Source organism: Fonsecaea multimorphosa (genome assembly GCF_000836435.1).
Source record: "Fonsecaea multimorphosa CBS 102226 unplaced genomic scaffold supercont1.12, whole genome shotgun sequence".
NCBI classification, from domain to species: domain Eukaryota; kingdom Fungi; phylum Ascomycota; class Eurotiomycetes; order Chaetothyriales; family Herpotrichiellaceae; genus Fonsecaea; species Fonsecaea multimorphosa.
Window position 1 is genome coordinate 262,389 of NW_015971646.1, and position 23,026 is coordinate 285,414.

Genomic DNA, 23,026 nt, shown 5'->3' on the forward strand with positions numbered 1-23,026 from the left:
CTGCACATAGTTCGCTCAAGGGGAATATATTTACAAGCAGCGTGAGCATGGCTCGAGGCATTGCCAGTAGCAGCATGAATCGGACGCTGATGAGGGACGTGCGCATCGTCGAGGTCGGGCCCCGCGACGGGTTGCAGAATGTCAAGACAGCGATCCCGACATCCACAAAATTGGAGCTCATCGCGCGTCTGCGCGCCACAGGTCTAAACACGATCGAGATCACGTCCGTGGTCTCGCCGCGCGCCATCCCGCAGCTGGCTGACTGTCGAGAGGTGCTCGCCGACCCGACCATCAAGACGTTGTTACCGGATGGCAGTCTCCGTCTGCCCGTCTTGATCCCCAACCTCAAGGGCTTGCAGATTGCCATGGAGAACTCGGTCCGCGAGGTCGCCGTGTTTGTGAGTGCCAGCGAGGGGTTCAGCAAGGCCAACATCAACGCGACGGTTGACGAGGGTCTGGGCCGGGCGAGGCAAGTGGCTGAAAAGGCCACCGCTGCCGGTCTGGCGGTCAGAGGATACATCTCGTGCATATTTGCGGATCCGTTTGATGGGCCTACTCCGCACGCGGCTGTGCTCAAAGCTGTCCGCGAACTGCTGGATATGGGCTGCTACGAAGTCAGTCTGGGCGATACGCTGGGCATCGGCACGGCGGCCGACGTCAAGAGCTTGCTGTTGTATCTGGAGAGTAACGGAGTTTCACCGTCACAGCTTGCGGGACATTTCCACGACACGTACGGTCAGGCAGTCAGTAACGTCTGGCAGGCTTATCAGTGCGGTCTCCGTGTTTTTGATAGCAGTGTCGGCGGATTGGGAGGGTGTCCATTTGCGCCTGGAGCAAAGGGGAATGCCGCCACGGAAGATCTGGTGTTTTTGTTCCAGCAGGCTGGGGTCAAGACCGGGGTTGACCTTTCGAAGCTGGTCGAGGTTGGGAGCTGGATATCTGATCAGCTTAAAAAGCCAAACGAAAGCCGTGCCGGTGTTGCTCTACTGGCCAAACGAGCGCTTCTTCAGTCCAAAGATACAGTACAGCAAAAGAGTCAAAATGACCCCAAATCGACTTGGGTATTGGTCACTGAGACGGAGGGAATCAGACTATACCGTTCCGGAGTCAACCTCAAAGTGGTTCTCAATCAGCCAAAGAAGGGCAACGCTCTGACCACTGCAATGATTGGTGATCTAACCGACGTATTCCGTCGGGCGCGAGACGACCGCACCATCTCTCGAATAGTCATAACCGCTGAGGGTAAATACTTCTGTGCCGGCATGGACCTGGGGAAGGGTACTTCGCCGGTTGCGCAATCGCGTGAAGTCAGCGACGCACAATATGAGCGCCTCACACAGCTCTTTGAAGCCATTGACAAGGCACCTCAAGTGACGATAGCCGGGATCAATGGACCTGCATTTGGTGGTGGTGTTGGACTGGCCTTTGCGTGCGACATCAGGATTGCCGCAAAATCTGCCACGTTTACCTTGAGCGAAGCGAAACTAGGGTTGTGTCCAGCAACGATCTCGACATATGTGATCAGAGAATGCGGATTCGCTTTCACCCGAGAGGCCATGCTCTCTGCCCGTCCGGTCTCGATGGATGAGCTGCGTTCCCTAGGCTTGGTCGCCAAAGTTGTGGACGAGCCTGGACAGCTGCCGGCAGAGGTGGATCAGTACCTTGCTCGCCTGAAGGTGGCTGGGCCAGAAGCATCAACCATGTGCAAGGACTTGATCAGGCTGGGCTGGGCCCATGCTGGAAGCGAGCAGCAAGCAAAGGGCGTCAAGCAATTGTTCGATAAGATGATGCGCCCTGATGGCGAAGCAGCCATTGGGTTGAGAGCGTTTCAAGCCACCAAGAAGCCACTGGACTGGGATGAGATCATCTTGGCGAGCTCCGCAGCTGCTCTGAAGCCCAAGTTATAGATTGGGGGTCACAAATGATGTTAAATGAACATCCATCCATCCAAAGCGAGGAAGGCATGAAGGGAAGGACGCCTCGGAGGGTGGTTTAAAACTGCATATTACTTCGCAGTACCTGTACAGTGGACCATTTAACATTTTTGACGCAACTCCGCATTGCCAGAGGCTGGTAGAGAGACGCGTGAGGTGACTGAGGTCAGCAATAAATTGGTGGCTCTGGGTGGCCCTCAGTGGGTGCCTAAACCCCCAACTCACCCACTTCGGTATGGTGTCGGTGGTCTGGTGTTTTTTGTTGCAGCGTTGCGTGACCCTTGGGCGAACCTCCGATGTCGACGTGCATACGAACATGTGAAAGAAGAAAACACTGAACCTTTTCCCTACCATCATCCCAGCTCATTTTGCATGTGTGCTGTCACAACAGCGGACCTGACCCCTCCGCTACACCCCATCTACTCGGGTCTACTCATTCTATCTCGCCTTGGCTGAGGCTGACATCTTCTCCTTCACCATCATGATTGAATTATAATACTTCGACTCTCTCATTTCCATTGACAGTAGCACGAGTCACACTGAAGCTGAACTGCTACCTGTACTTGCCCTCAGTTCGTATTCGTCATTGGTGCCACGATCTTCCGACGCACAAGACCTCCGTCCTGCCATTATGGAGATGCCTCAGGTCTACCGACCAATTCCTCGCCGAGCTTTTGAGCTCACACCTGCCTCGACCGACTCATCTCACCCTCCTTCGCCCGCCGAGGCTACGAGCCCTGAATCGCTCAATGCCCAGAAGCCTGACCTCCCCCCAAGTCGCACGCGATCAATCCTCAACCTGACTTCTTCCACTCTGCTTGGGATCTACTCCCCTCTCACATCAGAAGGGACGCGGGATGAAACATCGACACCTTGGGGCACAGGTGCACAGACACCCAGTAAAAGACCGAGCGTAGACGACTACAACTACGAATCACCTGTGGTCCCAGCGAATTGGAAAGGCGAGACCACAAAACCTCGGTTAAAGGTGAAGAGAAAAGGCTTTCGCGGCTACCTCGTGCCTTTGCTTTTGCAGACCTCACTCTTGTTCGGATGTGGTATTGGCTATGGGACCATCATCACACATCTGCACAAGACTCAACGTATAACGCCGGTGCCAGTGCCTGACATCGATCGGAGTTCCGTGTACTATCAGGTCTCTTGGGGTATATTTGGCATCCTGCTCGGGAATGCGTTACCTCTCGTCGATTCTTTCTGGCAAAGATTCGTGTCGTCTCAGGCAGAGTCGGCTAAGAGGACGGCTCTTCAGCCTGAAACTGCCAGTTCTGCCTCGTCCTCTGACAGTACATTGGGCCCTCTGTGGTATTCTGCCGTTCGCAGCATGGGGGCGTTCGTTGGTATTGCGTTTGCAGTGGTGAGCCATTATGTCCTTTCTTCCATATTCTCACCACACATTGACTGACTGTATCAGCGCCGGATTCCCTGGCAATCGACGCTGCAAGTAGCTTTGACGTTGGCCCTGGCCAACCCTGTCCTGTGGTATCTTATCGACCGATCCTTGCCTGGCTTCGCTTTTTCAGCAGCCGTAAGCACCATCGGCACTTTGGTCATGTTAGTGGTGGACCCCAATTTTGTGCCAGTTCCAGCGATTCACCAGCCAATGGCGTCTGAAAAGTTTGGTGTATATACTTGGTTGGCTAGCATACTCTTCTGCACGAGCCTCTGCTTTGGAGCGATTGGAAGGAGGCTACGATTGTGACCATCGGCGGCCCGCAACACTACTTTTTATTTCAAGAATGTACCTAGAATATTTAATGCTCTTCAGAATGCTCGATTGACGCCCGTCCATTCGGGGTTCTCAAGATGTGACTTGTAGAGGTTGTTCGGCCAGGAAGCTGCAGGAGCCTTTGCAGGATTCTGGAGGGCTTGTTGAACGACAGCGTCCCCCAAGATCTTCTCAATATCTAGCCGTGGAAGTTTGGCCTCGATGGATTTTGCATATGCCTCTGCATCCAGGGCCGCCCGGGTTGCCGGACGAAAATCAATGAGGACGCCCAACCTCACCAGCCTAGCCAATGGTGTGATGCGTTCTGCTATGCCAGGCGAGGTATGTAGAGCGATCGCCGTCCAGACTTCGTGCGCCTCTGCTTCCGACCTCGATTGCCCACGTAGGAAGTTTGCGGCAGCATCGGCGCCCTCGACCTCGAATCGCTGTGGGCCGTTGTGCACCTGGGCGGCACCTATATCATGACATATACATGCCACGAACAAGAGGTCACTGTCTGCCCACTCACTCTTCTCGCGCTGAGCCAACCAGTTCGCAAGCAAGTAGACCCGCAGCGAGTGATGCACGATTGTCAGCGGCAGGGCGGCGGACATCACCAGGTCGAAGGCAGCGGCGCAGAGCGCGGAAGCGGGGACGAAAGCTCGCAACGACTGTGATCCGGTTGCGGCATCGCTATCAGAGGAATGCGAGTGTGAGAGGGTGGTTTCAGGTTTCACGGCCAGGGAGGGCTCTGCGCCGGGCGCTGCGGAACGGCCACACATTGGCTACTTTTGGGTGAAGGGGGTGGTACGAGGGCGCACGATCTGCACGAACTGACAGTGAGAATGTTGCGTGTTGACGTAGCCAGTGTTTACCACAGACCTCTTCGACACCTTCAGATGTTTGTTATGGGGTATGCAAACTTCCTGATGGGATGGTGCACCACAATCAGGTTTTTTGGTTGGATGTGCGAGTGAGCCCCAGGTGTTCGTGTGAACCATCAGGCGTTCCCATGACATGATTTGCAGCAGTCAGACCAGATGACCACTGGACGCGCCTGCGCGGAACATGAATGGTCAGGCGCGACGCGGTTTGGGGGATGAGGGAGCGAGGGGGGATGTTTGGAGGTCTCAAACATGGGCTTGCCGGTGATTTAGGTGCTCGGGTTCCCCTGGTTTAAATCATCATGGGGCGTCTGATAGGCGTCGGCAGGGCGGGCAATGGTGTGGAACTAACAGTAAAGCGGTAAGGCGGGCACCTAGGGCGGCCACTAGACCTGCTTCAGGTGACGAATGTTGGCTCCAATTGCCTCCAAATATAAAAAAATATGTGCCAAGCGAAGGGGGCCGCCCATCAACACAGACGGGAATCCATGGCTGCGAACACCCTGCTTTTGGCGCAACAGCGACGCCCTCACGCATATTCTGCCCCTCTGACACCAGATCAGCACTCCCTCCTGACCATTATTTGACGCCCTTAGACACTCTTTTCGCCCATTCCCGCTCGAGAGCTGGCTCTTGTGCGACCCTCGACCTGTTGCTGCCCAACCGGCCCGCTCCTTTCACAAGTCTTTTTTTCTGTTTCGTTGCCTCGCAAGTCTTGAACTTGAGGGACTCGCCTCACCACTCACGCAAAAACACGCAAGATGGTATCTTTTCAATGCGAGGTCAGCACTATGCGCCGCGGATCATCACCCTCAGCGGTTCTAACAATCCCGTCTACAGGCCTGTGGCGACGTCTTGACCAAGAAGAAGCTCGATCCACATCGCAACCAATGTCGGGGCGCGGTGTTTACCTGTATTGACTGCATGACGACTTTTCAAGGCACAAGCTATAGAGCACATACAGTATGTGAACCCACCGACGCACTCTCCCTTGAGCAGGGGACTACCTTCGACATACTGCGCCCGACTACGCAGAGGGTTTTTGGCACTGACGGGCGGAAAACAGTCATGCATCACGGAAGATCAGAAATATCAGGGCGCTTTATATCGCGAGAAGCCTTCCAAGGCCGCGAAGAGAAAATCTGTCTCCATTGTCGAGCCAGAGAACGAAAAAGCTCTAGTCCCTCGTCAAGCATACGTTGAAGACGACCCGGACGCAGATGCCCCTCCACACGTCCCTACTCCTCCCCCCGCGGTCCCGGATTCGTCGAATCGTGACAGTGTCTTTGATTATATGGTCGATGAAGGCAGCCAGACAGGCACACCCCAGATAAGTTTTACAAAGGACAAGGAAGAAATGTCTATGAAGCAGACTGCTCCGTCAATCTTCTCCAGCAGTCGGCCATCCAGCCAAAATGGGTATCATAATGCAGATGAGGAGGAGCAGCATAGCAAGGAGTACGAAGAGAATGGCTATACTTGGGGTGCAGCACCGGTCAAGCCTCGAGGAGCGTTAGACATGAACAACAGTACCTTGTCGCTCGAATTTATGACTCCAGCAGCAAAGGAGGTCAAATCCAAGTTAGACAAAAAAGAGAGACCACGCGCACATAGTCGGACGAACAGCGGCAGTGAAAAGAAACGGAAACGAGCCACGGATGATCAATCCCATGAACTGGAAGGGGACACCTTGATGGCGGACGCGGTAAAGGTGGACACGCCGGTTATTGTGCACTCAGGGCTCACGGGTGGGCTAAGCCGAATGATGTCCAAAGATGATTCGTACCCCTTCCGGCGGTCTCCCGATCCCAACGACAAACGCGTGGTTGTCCAGAAGGAGCGCCCGGCTCGTCGAAGTTTGAAACCGGAAGACCCCACCTCTCCGTTAAAACGTACTCGACACACAAAAGAAGATTCCAATGGGCTTGGCATCTCGATCAAAGGTCGAGCAGTTAAAGCGCTTTCGATGGTGGGTGGAGCACTTCTTCCTGGTCAGGTCGAGAGCCAAATGGCCAATACCAAAACGCGGAGGAGAGCCAGCTCGTCGGACCAGGGCAACAGCCTTTCTCGAATCCGAGACGGCGAGAAACGAGAGAGGAAGAAGCATAAGGTTCATCGACACAATGGTACTTCGTCCGCCAATATTCGGCATGAGCACCGTTCGCGTCGCCGGTACAGCGACGATTCGCCCTCACGATCCCCAGCCGAAGGTACTACGCGCAAACTCAAAGCTATTGAGTACCACAAGCACGACGACTCGGCCTCTGACACAGACTCGGACCCCATGCAGCAGCATAGCAATGGTGCAAGCAAGCGCAAAAGCGCCAACGGTGCAATGGTCGTGTTCGGCGCAGAGGAAAAGACGAAGCGTGCTTGCCGCAGTTTCCTCGCCAATGCACCGGGACTAGACTCGGACAAAGGCTACTCCATTCACAAGATGCTCAAGCGATGGCACAAGCATAATGACGTCCGAAGCAGCACTTCGAAAATGGATGAGGAGCAGGACCTGTGGCGGGCTTTGAGAATAAAACGAAATGAGAAGGGCGAGTATGTGGTCTTTTTCTGAGCGCGATGGAGCACTCTTCTTTCTTGGATGTCTTGCTATTTGACGGGATACATGATGTATTAATGGGTCGGGTGCTCACACTTACACTCTTCTCCTGTGTTACCACCGACATCCCACGCCGAAGATGGGAAGGGAGATTGGGATTTAATGACTGTACAAAATGGCACAATGGAGAAGCCGTGCTTGTTGTCACTTTCAGCGGCTGGTCGGAACGACAGCATAGAATGAGAACAGCGTATCGAGACTGATATTTCTCCTACAACAATAAGACTGTCGGGAGTACGTGGTGAGGGATAGTGTTGGTTATCGAATATTAGGTCCGCGGTCTGTGACCACGGTATGTAAGGGAGGAACAAACCATAAGATGATCTTCGATGATGCGAGCACTGCAGCTATCCCGACCTCAGTCACCACTCCGACTTGTCACCGTCAATCATATGCGGTCTTCAGGAGAAGCAGCAAAGGGTTTTGTACATTATTCGTTGTGTTCAACATTTGATGGGGAAAAGGCTTCAGCCTGAAACACAGGTTTAGGCTCCCTTGAGGCCGTTTCGGGCTTAGATCGTCTGTGGAACGGGGCGCAGAGCGAAAGCCAGAGAATTCAATGGTTCGTTGGCCACAAGTCAGGGGGAGGATTCGGTGAGGGCGTCCGGGGCTGGATAAGGGCCGGGCATTGAACCGGAGGGCTAATTACTAGGTAGGTAGTGGGCATTGGCTGGTGACCTTCTAGGCCCTTCACTGGCACCCAACTGGGCCTATGGGGGACAACGGGGCCACAGGAGCGTAACTTTACAAGGGCAATAAGGGAAGCAAGGGCAGCACTCACGCCATGCAAGTGGCTGTCTGCCCAGTGCCCACTGAGTGCTGGCACCTCGCCTTTGTTATGCTAACTTGTCACGCTTGTACATCCGTAAGCTGACCGAAACCTCCCACTTCTCAAAAACTCATTCGCACCACTGCCAACCCTCGTTTCTCCTTATATTTCATCTCCATATCAGACAGTCAGACATCATGTCGTCCATCATATAAATCTAATACACCGTCGTCTACCATAACTCTGGAGTCCCTCATCGTTTACCATGGCCAAACCTCCACTTCGGCCTCCAAAGGGCCGACGTGGAGGATCGAAACCGAAAACCATGTTGACTTGGGCCATTTTCCTCCTCCTCATAGCTGCAGCTCATCCTCAGTCCCTCCCTCCGTCCGATGCCCCTCCGAGACTGGTGGCCTCGACGCAGAGCCTGCGCTCAGAGTCGAGTCGACCGTCCGCTCCGGCTGGCCGCAGTCCAGCAGAGATTCCGCTGCTCAAAAACGACATCACCACTGTCAAATTTCGAAGCACCGATGAAAACCCCGAAACACACAAGCTCCGTGCCTTGGCTCCAGCCCACGACTCCTTGAGTGGTGGTGCTGTCAGAGCACCTCTTGCACAGTCTGACGAGTCCCTGTCCCAGGGACTCTCTGCGCTTTCAGCGCGGCTGCTGCAAGATTGGGAGGTGGAGAATATTGTCCTACTAGCCACCATTGATGGCACCATACATGCCCGTGACAGGAAGACCGGCAATGAGAGGTGGTCTCTGGGTATCCCGGACAGTCCCATGATCCAGACCATCCACCACAAGTTGAATCGGAGTGACGCCGAGGTGGACGGCTCTCAATACGAGGACGACTACATGTTCATCGTCGAGCCTAGTAAAGATGGCAACCTCTACATTCAACATCGAGACCCCAGAATAGGTCTACAACGACTGGGCATCACCGTCAGATCCCTTGCAGCAGAAACGCCGCAGTTTGTTGACGATCCACCACTTGTGACTATCTCCTCTCAGGAGACAACCGCATACGTTGTAGATGCAGCCACTGGCCATATCCTACAACAATTTGACAAATACCGGGGCTTCTCCAATGACGACCAAGGCCGCAGCTGCCGGCGACTCAGTGGTTTTGAACTAGATGACCCTGCGTGCGATCCGATTGGAACTATCAATTTGGGAAGAGTCGAGTACACCATCGAAATATCTCATAAGATCACAACTCAGCCACTTTGCACGATCAAGTTCGCTGAATGGGTTCCCAACAAGGGGGACAGCGATCTCCAAGACCAATATGTCGCTCCCTTGGACAACTACCAGATTCAGAGCTATTACAATGGCCGAATCATTGGTATCGACAGCACCGCCGACTCTGGCAAGGTTCCGAGATTCACCCACATGTTCGACACTCCGGTAGCCCGAGTATTTGATGTCGTTCGGCCCCTAGATAATCGAGATGAATCTGCCAAGCTAGTTTTACTAGCACGACCCACAGACTCTCCTCTTCTTTCTTCTCCGGAGATTTGGAGGAACGAAATGCAGCGAGCTGAGAGGGTATTCGTTAACAAAACCGAGTCCGGGATGTGGTATGCCATGTCCGAGTTGTCATATCCAGGCGTAACCAGCGGTGCATCGCCTGCAAGCTCAAACTGGAACTATGACAGTCAGCCTTTGGACTTTGACGGCAACCTGGAAGAAATCGTCGGTGTTCACATGCTTTCCCCGGAACAGAACCTCACTCCCCTCAGGTTGACGATTTCCGGCCCTCCCCCAGTGACGGATTTGGCTGAGGAAGCAGAGAAGGCAATGGCAGCACTGGAGGCCAAGCTTCCCCCGTCTTTGGTACCTGTGATCAACCATCCCTTGCTTTCCGTCTTCAACATCATCTGCGCCAGCATCATCTTATTTGTGGTTGGTTTGCAGATGAGGATACCAATCATGTTGAAGATGCAAAGCTTCCTTCGAAAGGCCGGCGTAGAGGTCGCTGTGGAGAAAACTCGGGTTCCAGCGACCTCAACTCCTGCTCCTGCTTCAGATACCACGGACAAGCCAGAAGACCTTGTAGCTGAGGTTACCGGGGACAAGGACGCCGCTGAAGTTGTCTCTGAAATACTGGAGGATGTAATCAAAACTCCTACCAGGAGCCGGGCTCAAAGTGCAGCCGTCTCCGTTGCCAGCCCTGCAAAAAACGTCAAAATGTTTGAGCCGTATGATGAAAGTTCAGAAGGCGAGTCAGAAGACGAGAAGAACAAGGAAGAGTCCAACCCTAACGAAAACGCCGAGAATGGTGCACAGCCTCGCCGTCGACATGCCAAAAGAGGAAAGCGAGGTGGCAAAAGGAACAAAAAGGGCAAGAAGACAATGGACCCGGAGGTCATGGATGAGAAAGAACAACTCGTTGCTGAAGTTCCCACAAAGGACGGCCTTCTTCAGGTTGGCAAGCTCAGAATCGACACCAGGGAAGATCGATGCCTGGGCCGTGGAAGCAACGGTACAGCAGTGTTTCCTGGCTCACTGGACGGCAGAGAAGTCGCAGTCAAGCGTTTGATTCGTTCCTCGAATAGCCTGGCTGCCAAAGAGATCAAGCATCTGCTGTCTAGCGACGAGAACCCGCACGTCATCCGGTACTTTGGAAAGGAAGAGTCACAGCACTTCACCTACATTGCGCTCGAACGCTTTACTACCTCTTTGGATCAGTTCATTGAGCGTCCCCTTCAATACCCCGATTTGGTGAAGCTGCCTGAAGGGTTTGATGTCAAGGACACCCTACGCCAAATCACGGACGGTGTCCAGCACCTGCATTCACTCAAGTTGGTACATCGAGACATCAAGCCTCAGAATGTCCTGGTGAAGGCTGTTAAAAGCAATCGTCCTAGCAATGGAATGCCGAAACTACAGTTTGTCATTTCCGATTTTGGCTTATGCAAACCTCTCGAGGAAGGCCCAGAATCAACCTTCGCTCCAACTGCGAATCATACAGCCGCGGGCACTACAGGCTGGAGAGCGCCAGAGTTGCTGGTCGGGTCCAGGTCGGCTGTTGCGCCGAATTCTAGCTCGACCACCACTTCCAAGTCTACCACTCATTCGAGCGAAGGCACTGTCATTGACCGTCCATCAGGCCGTCGTGCAACCAAGGCGATAGATATCTTCTCCTTAGGGTGTGTCTTCTACTACGTCATGACCCAGGGTCGTCATCCCTTTGATGTTGGAGGTACCAGCCTCGGTCGAGACCTGAACATCAAAGAGAACAAGTTCAGCACAGAAGACTTACGCCTGTATGAGTACCAATTCGATGCGGACGACCTTGTTATGCAAATGCTCAAACATGAACCCAAGGAGCGGCCTGACACGGGACAAATACTTCGTCATCCCTACTTCTGGGACGTGGCCGATAAGCTGGAGTTCCTCTGCGACGTGTCGGATTGCTACGAGCGGGAGAAGAATTCAATTACCAACATCTTCGACGAGAACGCGATCCGCACACCCGCGGAGAAGCAAGCTCTTGCCGAACTCGCCGCTCTGGAGTCTCTTGCGCCCAACGTCATCGGCCCTTCCAAGGACTGGCTTCGTGCTCTTCCCAAAACCTTCCTCACGGAAATGGGCAAACAGCGCAAATATAGTGGTAACAAAATGATTGACCTGTTGAGGGTGATCCGCAACAAGAAGAACCACTTCCACGATTTGCCGCAGGACGTGAAGGAGCAGATGCTGGGCGGCAGTGCGAAGGGATACTACGAGTTCTGGGCAAAGAGGTTCCCGAGCCTGTTGATTAATTGCCACTGTCTGATTTTGGAGCGCGGGTTGGTGGAGCGGTTCAGGATGGAGAGATGGTTCGTCGAGTAGAGTGAGTGGGTGAGAGAGTGAGGGAACATGTTTGTTGGGAAGGGATGTTTTAAGACACAAAATGCGAAAATTTTCAAATATCGACTATACTTGGAGTCTTGTTCGATTTTCTGGATTTCATCTTCTCATTTCTATCTGAGGTCCCTCTACCGAGTAGTTATCAATCGTTCTCTGAATTGGCCACTCGGACCTAGTGGCATGCACGCTCCATGGGTATCTACCAGGTATCTATCTACCCAGCACAGAGCCTACCTCGAGACGTACCTAGGTACCTATGTAAGGGTGGAGGGGGCCAAGCGGCAACCCATCATGCATGTTGCCTTCTCCATGCCGGGGCATATTTAGTTGAGCATCTCGCCTAAGTGGCACTTCTTCAGACCCGGGCTGTTCTGGGGACCGACCACCTGCATCCAGCGACTGAGACGGATCCTGTCGACACCAAGCAGGGGGAAAAATGTTCTCGAGATGGATCTTTGTCCAAGTTCGTTTCTTGTATGAGGTGGTCGATTGGTTGTCACTCCCGTCGCGTCCAGAGCACATTACATACCGTTGATCGGTACACATTTTATGGGGATATGGTTTGATAAAGTGTGGAGTAGAGTGCAGTACACACGGCAATCCCCTGGCAACACCATGGCGTGGGTGTTTGGCGTGATCGGATCAGAGCACCAGTGGTATTGAATGGGACCGTATATGTCCAGCCAGCAAGCTAGCCAGCCAGTCAATGCTCGACCGGTTCATTCTTTCGCTGGTTCCGTTCGTCGGTTGGATGGATTGAAGAAAAGGGGGTTTGTGGACGAGCGGATAGGCAGGCAGATGGATGGACGGATGGGCGAAAGTGGCTTGCGTGGGTTCGATCGTTGCATGTTATTGATGGCTTGCATCCACCATATGGTTGGCTGTTTCCTGCCATCGTGGTCAAGACGATCCAGATTCGCGTGGCAATGACTGGCCATGTAGTTTCCAATTTCCTTCTGGGAGAGCGTGGTCGACACACAGACTGAGGCGTACCGCGCAGAAGCCCAGAGGAACCCCATCAATCCCCCTTCCCTTCGTCATCTGCCACTTACAGCACTCACTCGTCCTCACATCCGCTCCCTCCTCCTGGGAGCTGCCCGAATGATATCATCCACTCGAAGCAACAACTCTGCTGCCTCGCTCGCGCTCCCCACCACCGCTTTCTTCAACTTGTAGCTCTCAATCACGCCCAGCTCCCGCATATCGGCGATGCCGCCCCCGGGAGTCAAAAGATCCAAGCCTGAACTCGTCATACCTCTGTACACCTCGCTTCTCAACTCCGACACCAAGGCAGAAGAGTCGAGACCGGCATTGTCTGCGAGGATGGTAGGAAGTTGGCGTAGGGCAGTCGAGAATGAATCGACAGCCAAGCGCTTTTTGCCGGGGATCTTCTGCGCAAGAGAGTCCACTGCCTTTGCCATCACCATTTCAGAACAGCCGCCCCCGAGGACGACGCGGGGTTCTTTGATAGTTTGCGACAGGACCGCAAGAGCGTCGTGCAGGCTTCGCTCCGCTTCGTCCAGTAGTTGTTCCGTCGCACCCCTTAGCACGATGGTACAGGCCTGGCCCGCTGCCACGCCGGAGAATTTGATCAACGTGTCTTCGCCAATGATGATCTCCTCGATCAAGTCGCAGTGTCCGAGCTTGACGGATTCCGGGTGGTCGAAAGTGCTTGCGATCTCACCACCCGTGACCAAGGCGAGACGTTCCACGCCGTCGAAATCGGCATGTTCGATGGACATGATTCCCGCTTCTGTAAACAGTTGCTCTGGCCAGTTATAGATCAGTTGTCTGTTGATGAAGCAGTTGATCCCGTGTGCTTTGATCCGTTCGACCTTCGCACGCATTCTCTCTCGCTCAGCCTTTTCCAACTCTGCCAGTTCTTTCGTTGAACCGACTTTCATGCGAGCGGCCCAGATTTTCACTTTATCCGTGTCCATTGCAGTATTCGCCACGAGTATTTTTGCATTTTCCAATCTCTTCGGTTGGTTCACGCCGATGCGCTTGTCAAGGATGAATCCTTCGTCGAGATAAGAGTCGGACAGCTTCCCTCCAGATTTCTTGATGATTTGGATGTGGTTCAGGTCGACAGACCCTTTTAGCCGGAGGACGGCGTCGACTGCCAAACTGGCGAACTGGTCACGATCCTGGGAAAGGACCTTCGAGGATAGTGTTGTGCGGGCGATGGCCAGGAGGTCTTTTCGGAAATACTCGGGGGTTTTCGAATTGTCAACTGCGGATTTTTCCAGTGCTTGTAAAGCGGCTTGTGATGCAAGACGGTAGCCTTCAATGATGGTTTGGGGGTGGATGTGACGATTGACAAGTTGTTCTGCCTCTCGCAACAGCTCTGCTGCCAGTACAGTCACCGATGTGGTACCGTCTCCCACCTCATCGTCTTGGACTTTGGAGATATTGACGAGGACTTTTGCGGCGGCGTTGTCGAGGGCGATGGATTTGAGAATCGTGGCACCGTCATTGGTTACCATTATCTCTCCTGTTGAAGCCGACTGAAGAATCTTGTCCATACCCTTAGGGCCAAGTGTTGATTTCACAAGGTCCCCGACTGCGATGGCTCCAACAAAGGCGGACAGACGTGCATTTTCGCCTTTTTCTTCTTGCACGTCTTCGGCAAAGATTTGGGTTGGATTCGAATATGCTGCCATGGTGTCTTTGCCTGGTATCCTCCTCTTCTTCTGCTACTGCTGCGGAGGGGAACTGGTGTGACAGAGAAAGTGTAATTCTGTGTAGTCAAGGCAGATGCAGCGAGCCCAAATTTTGAAAGACTGCGGGGAGAATCAGGCCATGGAATGACAAGGCTGCGGCTTGGCAAGGCTGGAAGTTGCTTCCCGCCTCTCACGATTATGTTGACTTTGGGCATCTAGCTTACTTGCCACCATCATCTTTGCTTACCCCTTTCTCGTATATCGGTGCGCAAGGGCCCTGGTGCTATTGCAGCTTCGGTCCGATACACAAGAATGTCAGCACTACAAATATACGTTGCACAGTGTCGCTGGCGTGTAACAAGGGCTACCCGCATCTCAACATGAAATAATCTTACAATTGACTCGCCTCTCCCCGAGTCCCCAAGCCTGTAACAGAAACATCTCATTCCCACACCGGCTCGGCCGTAAAGCCTGCCGACAGCTCGTTGCGACGACATAGAAAAGCAACAGACGCACACCATTTCTCTGGGCCTCGATCGGTGCCCAGTCCATACCATTCGTTTCCGTCTTCTATCCTTGGTCAACGCCCAGTTGCACCTCCCCTTTCTTAGCCGACAGACCTCTTATGTTTCTGTCCTCAATTTTCTGGTCGAACGCATCAGGCTTCAATACCTTCCAGACATGGGTAATTGCATGTCACTTGGTCCGAACGAGGAAGATGTCCGGATAGCACGGTGTTACGCACACGCTCAGAGATATCAACAACCCTTCCACTTCAGCCACGGTCCGGCCGTGATGAGCGAAACTTCGCATCACTCTCTCGACCCATATGCTACATTCTCCAAGACCGAGGATTCTCGGCGACGGAGTCGGAAAGCCCCGCCGCAACGACGCCGTTAGTCCTGGTGCTGCGGAGCCATGGGTGCCGCGTCGGAAGATGGGCCGCCTCAAACTTGGAACGCTCAGGACCTGGCGCCTAAATTCAAGTCGCGACGAGTACCCGCAGGAGATGGTACAGATCCTCGGGACTGATCCACCACCACACAAGCACAACGAAGCAAATATACCTTCAACAGACTATCTTCAGCTGGTCTCACTATTATAGGCTCTTCTCTACAGAGTCTCTCCAGAGTCTCTATCCTGGTGAGAGATAGCAAATGGTATCGGGCATGACTGTCAGAAGGATGAATAGTGTCCACGTGGCCTGCATTGCACTTTGGCGAAGATCGCCCATACATTTCTGCTTTCTACGGTACAAAGGTCAGTTTTCTCATTCACTCAGCTTATTCCCTTTTATTTGAAAGTCTTGTAACGCTCAGCAAGATGCCAAGCTGATAAGTTTTTTGGTTCCTCTCGAAATAGACGTCGTGTTCGGAGAGGGGATGCGGTCTATCATTAGGGCCTTTATGTCACGACATGAACTCCCAGTCTGCTCTTGGCTGAGCCTTCAAATGAAGGTCCTGAATTACAAGTTTCGTGTCTCAATAATATGAGGGTCTGACACGAGGCCAGTGGCAAGAAGGACGGTTTTCACAGGATGAAGAAGGCTCACTCGCAGGTCTATTCAACTGAATTCGTTCCTTTTATCCGTTATTGTTGGCCATAACTTGCATTACGACGCGTCAAGGTCAGTGCAAGCTATTTGTTACGGCTTGAACGGAGCGCTACGGCTCTGGTATTATGAGACCATGACGAGCACGAGGAACGTATGCTGCACCTGGACGAACGCAGTGTGAACCTATAAGATCGAGAGAGAGAGAGAGAGAGAGAGAGAGAGAGAGAGATGTTTATCAAGCACTTAATGCAGAGAAGAATGTTTCAACGTAAAGGCTTTCCGAGGCCCTTCACATAAATCCCGACCTGATGCGTCTTTGCGCTGCAGTAGAAAAAGGGGTCGAGGCCAAAGCAGCGTGGAATCTCTTCCCAATGGAGGCTAAAGTTGACGCCAATTTACCATGACTTGCTTGGCGCATCGTGCCTCCTTTCAGCCTTTCGCCGTCTTTCCTTCCCTGAACCATGTCCAGCCGCGACTGTTCAGAGTCCAATTTGAAGTTGGAAGGGTGTCGCTCTAGAAACTGTGCCTTTGGCTGTCTTCAATGGGTCCCCCAACATAACTCCGGGGGAAGACGATGTTTGAACATTCCTCCCTACGATCACAACCACTGACGACTAATGCATTTCATCCCCGTGCTCTTGTTCATGTTCAAAAGACCGGATCAAGCCAGCTGCGGCAATGGGTCGACAGTCGCATATTGCGCGTCTAGCTTTGGTAAGGGATAATCTTTCACAAGCTCTGAATTGATGAAGAATTTCTTTATCTCAACACTTGGACCACTTTTCGTACTCGGGAAACCAAGCTGCTGCATCGACTCAAAGTAACTGACAGTTGAATTTAGGGAAGGTCTCCATTTGGTCCTCCACTAGAAGACGAGAAGGGAGACTTTATCATTGGACCAAATGCGCAACGTCAGACAGACCATGACTATATCCAGCAGTTCGACGATCGAGGCCATCCAAGAAATCTTGCTTCGGAGACATTGAGGAGGCGACTGCTTCGAGCTCAAAATGAGGCTCTGTCAACAGTCGGTGTCGTTGTTCGCAAAGCACAAATGCAACGGTCCTGGTGGCAATCCATGAGTGACATGCAAAGATACCGACTTCTTTTGGACGAACATGCCACTGGTGCTTACTGCGAGATTGTCGAGACTATTGCCCAAAATGTCGCTACTCACTGGATAATCAACTTCCGCCGACGGCTCCTTGTAAGTAAGAGAAGAAATTGCCCTCGAGGCAGTAGCTGACGTGCCCAGACCTTCAAATCTTACTTGGGATTGCCAATTCCTCAGATGCTATTCTCTGAGTGGAACATTATGGGCCCGAGTGCTTTCCTGTTTGCCGGCTTCTTCCCTGGTACAATTGCGCGTGTCAGCCAATTGCTCAGAGTCGCAATACTAGAAGACGAAAGAATCAGGATTTCGAAGTCAATGCGCCCTTCTAGGTTTTTCAGTCTATCGAATATTGGCAGGTTACTTCGCTGGTCAAGGTGAGCAAACCTGCGAGTCTGACGACATCTCACTAACTCTAAGCAGCCTGCAAGTCCTATGGTTTGCTTTCGAATACCCGTTCCACGCCTATTCCGTCCTACAATCGCTATACCTCATCCCGCTGCATCCGGCGCCCTCCTGGTCAGCCATGATACCCTTCAGCAGCCATTCCCCCATTCGGATGTCTCTGGACGCATCAGACTTGTTTTTGGGGTCCTCTACCCAATTACTAGTGAAGACAATTTCCAGTCCCTTCGTCTTGGCCCTCGTCAGAGACCTGATTGGCAACTATCTCTTCAAAAAGGTCTACGTTATTGTCCGTCAAATGGTGGCCAAACCCGACCGGCCAGATCGAATATCGCTACAAAGTGCCAGAAATTTGAACCTTGAGACCGCATCTGTCGAATTGGAAGAGGCTATTTTCGGCGACTCGGGTGAAATGGGCCCACGGTCTATGAGAGAAACTATTCAGGCAATAATTCCAGCCTCGTTATGGTTTTGGGTTCGGGTCATTCAAACACAAAGAGTTCCATTGGCCGTCGAGCTAAGCCCGAATATTGAAATAGAGCTGCTGGGACGGAGCGCTATGCATTACCGAGCACTATATCGACAGAATCGCGAGCTTGATCTCAGACGTGCGCCGAGGACCCTTCGAGTCATGGCTATCCGTGCCGCCTTTCACGATTTCAATTTGGATCCGGACCACTCGATGATTGACATATTTGAATTGGCGGATGATGTAAGCTTTTTGGCGTCGAGTTCGGTGTCTACTTCGACACCGGAGCCAGAAAACCTTACGCTCTTTACAGAAGCGGTAACCGGCCCCGGCACTGCGAGCGAGGCTCGAGGTGACACCGAACCTGAGATTGCGCAGGGAGAGCGCCAATCTGGGAATAACCAAACTGTAGACAATGCGAACGCTGAGAATCTCCTTGTCTGGAGCGACACGCACGAAGAAACCGACGACCCTGACAGGCCCCTCCCGTTCTCAGGCGGTCCGACTGTGGATGGAGAAAGTGTTCAGCCCACCGTTCCGCTGGAGACCCTTCTTGAGCCGGTCCTGCATGATACCGCGGACTCAGGAGAATTACGACCAGCGAGCCCAGTCCCAGCTACGCCGGATCAGGGGTCTCCTGTCATTGAAATCCCATCCCAGGGCTCTCCTCTACAACGAACGCCATCCCCTATCTCCCCTATCCCGGGCATATCTCGTGCGGCAAGTTTACCCCACACAACACCAAGGCCTGTGCGCCGTCCGACAGTCATAGAACAGGATGCACCAGCAATGGGAGACGAGATGTTACAACGGCGTCAACCGCAGTCGAAGGATACACGCAAAGCAGATGAAAGTCTCTACCGTGTGACTGTTCTTTCAAACCACCCAGCTGAAGCATTCGCACATTATATGACCTCAATCATTGAGTCGATTGTCCTGCTCCCGCTTGACATTATGTTCTTAAGGTCATTAACTCGAGGATTTCTCACCCAGCAATCCGAAGATCAACACATGGCCAGGGCCTCTTCACTGCTTAGCGATGTATGGCCTCTCACGTCAGGACTGGGAGTGCGAGACCTTTCTATGGTGCAAAGACTGCAATTCTGGGGCAATTTCTTCCTCACGATTGGCATGCAAGGGTTGGTAAACTTTGTGATATGGTCAGTCGGTACACAGGCAACCGTGAGTCTGGGCGAGAGATTTGGCTGGGGGAACATCTGAGGTCTCACAGAATTGACCTGGTGGGAAGGGTGAAAAGTGTTTGACGCGATGTACCCTGTAATTCAAAAGATACCCAGCCGCTCGGTCATGCAAAAGTCAGTTTCACTTTTTCAGAGGACTAAAAAGAACTGATCCGCCGATGTCGTATTATTTACTCCTCTATGGGTTGCTTTGTTCTTGTCTTGGAAAAGTGTGAGGGAGCAGGAGCGCAAGGCGGCGAGGCTGAGATTCAGCCAATCAGCTCTTGGAAGGCTTTCTCCGCATCAAATTATTGCGCAGTTTGCAAAATCCAATCATTAGACCGACTGAAGCGTCGACGCTCTTCCTTTTTACGCGTTTACAATGTCGAAACGAAAGTCGGAAGAACCCTTGGAGGGTATCCTTACCAATGCATCCCCAGCAAGCAAGAAAGTGCGCATCGAAGATGTTCTTGAGGAAGAAACCCCCGTGCATGCTAGTCTCCATACTCCCCAAAGCCCAACTGTCCAGCCCACAAACGGCGCGAGTGTCTCCCAGAGTATGATGGAGGAGCAGGAAGAGGAGGAAGAAGTCGAATCAGACGTTGAAGACGACCGGCTACCAGCTGCACCACTGCGACAAAATGCGCCCACAGAAGGCTACGATGATCTTTATCTAGACACCATCAATCGATCCTTGCTGGATTTCGACTTCGAGAAACTCTGTTCCGTTACCCTCTCCAACATTAACGTCTATGCTTGTCTGGTCTGTGGGAAATACTTCCAAGGACGAGGCCCAAAGTCTCACGCATACCTCCACGCCCTCGAAGTTGATCATCATGTCTTCATCAACATGGAGACCAAGAGAGTCTATGTCCTACCCGAGGGTTATGAGGTGCACAACAAGAGTCTGGACGATATCAAGTATGTGGTGGATCCAAAATACACGGAAGAGGAGGTCAGACTGCTAGACAAGGATCCGAAGGAGTCGACAGACCTTGCCCACAAGCGATACAGGCCCGGGTTCATGGGCATGAACAACATTAAAGCCAACGACTACCTCAATGTGGTTGTGCAAGCATTGGCGCATATTTCGCCATTGAGAGATTTCTTCCTTCTACATGGCTTTCCTCACACGGCGTCGCAGTTGCCGGTGCGCTTCAGCACGCTGGTTCGCAAACTGTGGAACCCCAGAGCGTTCCGATCTCACGTCTCGCCGCATGAACTGTTGCAAGAGATTGCCCTGCGTTCGTCCAAGAGATTTACTTTGACACAACAATCGGATCCTGTGGACTTGCTCGCCTGGCTCCTCAACAACCTTCACAGCACGTTAGGAGGTTCACGCAAGGCGCTCTCGTCGCCCATATACAAGTGTTTCCAGGGGAAATTGCGGGTTGAATCACAAGAGATCACGGCAAAATCTGATGCGACGGGTGATCGACTCAGGTTCGAGGAGTCATCCAACATCAAGACGGACATGCACCCGTTCCTCATTTTGACGCTGGATCTCCCTCCAGTGCCTCTCTTTCGAGATGCGGTTGAATCCAAGAATATTATCCCTCAAGTTCCACTTATCAACCTATTACAAAAGTACAACGGGCTGAATGCTATGGAGAGAGCGGCTCATCGACTCCGACATCGACTCCTACACCCGCTCCCGCCCTACCTTTTATTTCATATCAAACGCTTCAGTCACAACAAATTCGTTTCCGAGAGGAATCCAACCATTGTGACATTTCCTTCTCCTCGAGGATTGGATATGTCACCCTACGTCGAACCTAATCCGGCAATCCACCCACCCGGGGAGCCAATCCTTTACGACATGGTTGCCAACATTATTTTGGATACAACCTCAATTTCTAGTGCTGGCGGCGAGGACACTAATGCCGCCGACGCCGCGAACAAAGCCGTTGGTGCGGAGGGCCAGAAAGTGGCTTGGAAGGTGCAACTCCGAGACAAGGCTGTTGCGTATGCCCAGCGCACTGATCTTCCGGAGTGGCTGGAGATACAAGACCTCTGGGTCGAACGAGCAGAATCCGAGACGCTTTTCACCAGGGAGGGCTATCTTATGGTGTGGGAGCGGCGAAGAGAAAAGAAAAAGGCCAAGCAGACCAACGGAGTAAGAACAGCGCAAGGCTGAAGTCTAGAAAGCCTCACCTTGAGATCGTATCAGCTCCGAATTTGATCTTGTCCATAGCAGACAGATATTCCAAAATCCAGCCGTTCCATGGTTTCTTGTTGGCATTACTTCGCCCAACAGGGGGATCCGCGCTTGGATGATCTGTAGTGGAGCTGTTGAAACGGAGATCCGCCTAGCTCTTTATCATGCCCGTATTCGAACTATCCCATCCCATCATTTGAAATCTCATCGACGCCTCCCGTGTGTTCACGATTGAAGCTATCGACGTGGTTGATAGGTAGTCATGAAGCTAGTCCAAAGCTTCGCCCTGGCATTGCTCTCAGTCTCTGCATTGCTCACGCACGCTTCCGTCACCGCGGGGCGCAATGAAAAGCTTCAAGTTGCGCAACCTCAGCAACATGCCATACAGCAGCAGCAGCAGCAGCATCTAGCTGTCGGACCGCACGACGTTCTCGAACATGGAAAAAAGCTCTCCGATGTGATCGCTGCTTCGCCCTTGTTGTCGCTGCATCGTGCCATTTGCGAAGTCGAATCCATTACCGATAACGAAGCCGCGGTGGGGAAGCTGCTCGTCTCGATTCTCGAGGCGCATAATTTCACAGTGGTTACGCAGAGTGTCCCGCCGCCGCCAAAGGCAGCGCAATCGACAAGCACCAGTGCGAAGAAGGAGAGATTCAATATCTATGCGTACCCGGACGTTTCGAAGTATGGAGGGGGCTTTACTGCGTCGGATGCGAAGCCGAAAGTACTACTGACCTCGCACATTGACACGGTCCCACCACATATCCCGTACTCGCTGTCTCTTCCCAGCAAGGGAGACGAATTGGGTGGTGGTGGTGCTGCTACGACGTCGTCGTTTTCGCGCAAGGACATACTCATTTCCGGCCGGGGCACGGTCGACGACAAAGCTTGCGTGGCGGTCCAAGTCCAGACAGCATTGGACCTGCTCTCCGACCCCGCGGCTTTTACCAGTGTCTCCCCTTCGGACATTGCGCTGCTGTTTGTGGTGGGCGAGGAGAAGAGGGGCGATGGGATGCGCCACTTTTCCTCGTCGCACATCTACAACCACACCCGCGATCACTACAAGGCCATCCTCTTCGGCGAACCCACAGAAGGTAAACTGGCCGCCGGCCACAAGGGGATCGAGATGCTCTCGCTCCGCGCCCGTGGCAAGGCGGCGCACAGCGGCTACCCCTGGCTGGGGAGGAGTGCGAATAGCATGATCCTGCCGGCGCTTGTGGTTCTGGATAAATTGGGCGACACGCCCGAGGAAGAAGGTGGACTGCCCGGGAGCGACAAGTACGGGAAATCTACGGTGAACGTTGGGATCATGCAAGGTGGCGTGGCGGCCAATGTCGTCCCCGAGTTCGCCATGGCCGACGTGACGTTCAGGCTTGCTGGGGGAACCGTCGCAGAGGTTCGCAAGATTGTCACGGACGCGGTACGCAAAGTCGACCCGGAGGAGCTGTTGGATTTGTCCTTCTCGCAAGGCTACGGGCCCGTACCCTTGGATGCAGATGTGGATGGCTTTGAGACCATCACTGTCAACTATGGCACGGATGTGCCGAATCTGGATGTCGTGGATGGAGTCAAGAAATATCTGTATGGGCCGGGGAGTATTCTGGTCGCTCATGGTAAGGATGAGGGCCTTACGGTGGGGGATATGGAGGAGGCCTTGGAAGGGTACAAGAAGTTAGTGATGCATGCGTTGAAATTGTAGCT

General features: G+C 52.9%; 9 protein-coding genes across 9 annotated transcripts; 7 read left to right on the forward strand and 2 right to left on the reverse strand.

Annotated features, from left to right (window-relative positions):
• Positions 1-47: 47 nt before the first annotated feature.
• Z520_06453 (uncharacterized protein) lies at positions 48-1,907 on the forward strand (the record flags this gene model as incomplete). Its single annotated transcript, XM_016776953.1, has 1 exon — positions 48-1,907. One exon carries the CDS (start codon positions 48-50, stop codon positions 1,905-1,907), a length of 1,860 nt encoding a protein of 619 aa, XP_016631798.1.
• A 658-nt stretch (positions 1,908-2,565) lies between these two features.
• Z520_06454 (uncharacterized protein) lies at positions 2,566-3,654 on the forward strand (the record flags this gene model as incomplete). Its single annotated transcript, XM_016776954.1, has 2 exons — positions 2,566-3,309; positions 3,367-3,654. 2 exons carry the CDS (start codon positions 2,566-2,568, stop codon positions 3,652-3,654), a joined length of 1,032 nt encoding a protein of 343 aa, XP_016631799.1.
• Positions 3,655-3,716: 62 nt separating this feature from the next.
• Z520_06455 (uncharacterized protein) lies at positions 3,717-4,442 on the reverse strand (the record flags this gene model as incomplete). Its single annotated transcript, XM_016776955.1, has 1 exon — positions 3,717-4,442. The coding sequence occupies one exon, from the start codon at positions 4,440-4,442 to the stop codon at positions 3,717-3,719; it is 726 nt and encodes a 241-aa protein (XP_016631800.1).
• An 863-nt stretch (positions 4,443-5,305) lies between these two features.
• Z520_06456 (uncharacterized protein) lies at positions 5,306-7,110 on the forward strand (the record flags this gene model as incomplete). Its single annotated transcript, XM_016776956.1, has 3 exons — positions 5,306-5,326; positions 5,385-5,507; positions 5,611-7,110. 3 exons carry the CDS (start codon positions 5,306-5,308, stop codon positions 7,108-7,110), a joined length of 1,644 nt encoding a protein of 547 aa, XP_016631801.1.
• A 1,079-nt stretch (positions 7,111-8,189) lies between these two features.
• Positions 8,190-11,765, forward strand: Z520_06457 (uncharacterized protein; the record flags this gene model as incomplete). Its single annotated transcript, XM_016776957.1, has 1 exon — positions 8,190-11,765. One exon carries the CDS (start codon positions 8,190-8,192, stop codon positions 11,763-11,765), a length of 3,576 nt encoding a protein of 1,191 aa, XP_016631802.1.
• Positions 11,766-12,850: 1,085 nt separating this feature from the next.
• Positions 12,851-14,446, reverse strand: Z520_06458 (T-complex protein 1 subunit beta; the record flags this gene model as incomplete). Its single annotated transcript, XM_016776958.1, has 1 exon — positions 12,851-14,446. The coding sequence occupies one exon, from the start codon at positions 14,444-14,446 to the stop codon at positions 12,851-12,853; it is 1,596 nt and encodes a 531-aa protein (XP_016631803.1).
• A 2,233-nt stretch (positions 14,447-16,679) lies between these two features.
• Z520_06459 (uncharacterized protein) lies at positions 16,680-19,207 on the forward strand (the record flags this gene model as incomplete). The annotated part of the gene is made up of 4 exons (XM_016776959.1): positions 16,680-16,715; positions 16,843-17,208; positions 17,257-17,489; positions 17,536-19,207. The coding sequence occupies 4 exons, from the start codon at positions 16,680-16,682 to the stop codon at positions 19,205-19,207; spliced, it is 2,307 nt and encodes a 768-aa protein (XP_016631804.1).
• Positions 19,208-19,549: 342 nt separating this feature from the next.
• On the forward strand, positions 19,550-21,304 carry Z520_06460 (uncharacterized protein; the record flags this gene model as incomplete). Its single annotated transcript, XM_016776960.1, has 1 exon — positions 19,550-21,304. One exon carries the CDS (start codon positions 19,550-19,552, stop codon positions 21,302-21,304), a length of 1,755 nt encoding a protein of 584 aa, XP_016631805.1.
• Positions 21,305-21,587: 283 nt separating this feature from the next.
• Positions 21,588-23,024, forward strand: Z520_06461 (uncharacterized protein; the record flags this gene model as incomplete). Its single annotated transcript, XM_016776961.1, has 1 exon — positions 21,588-23,024. One exon carries the CDS (start codon positions 21,588-21,590, stop codon positions 23,022-23,024), a length of 1,437 nt encoding a protein of 478 aa, XP_016631806.1.
• Between the last annotated feature and the right edge of the window lie 2 nt (positions 23,025-23,026).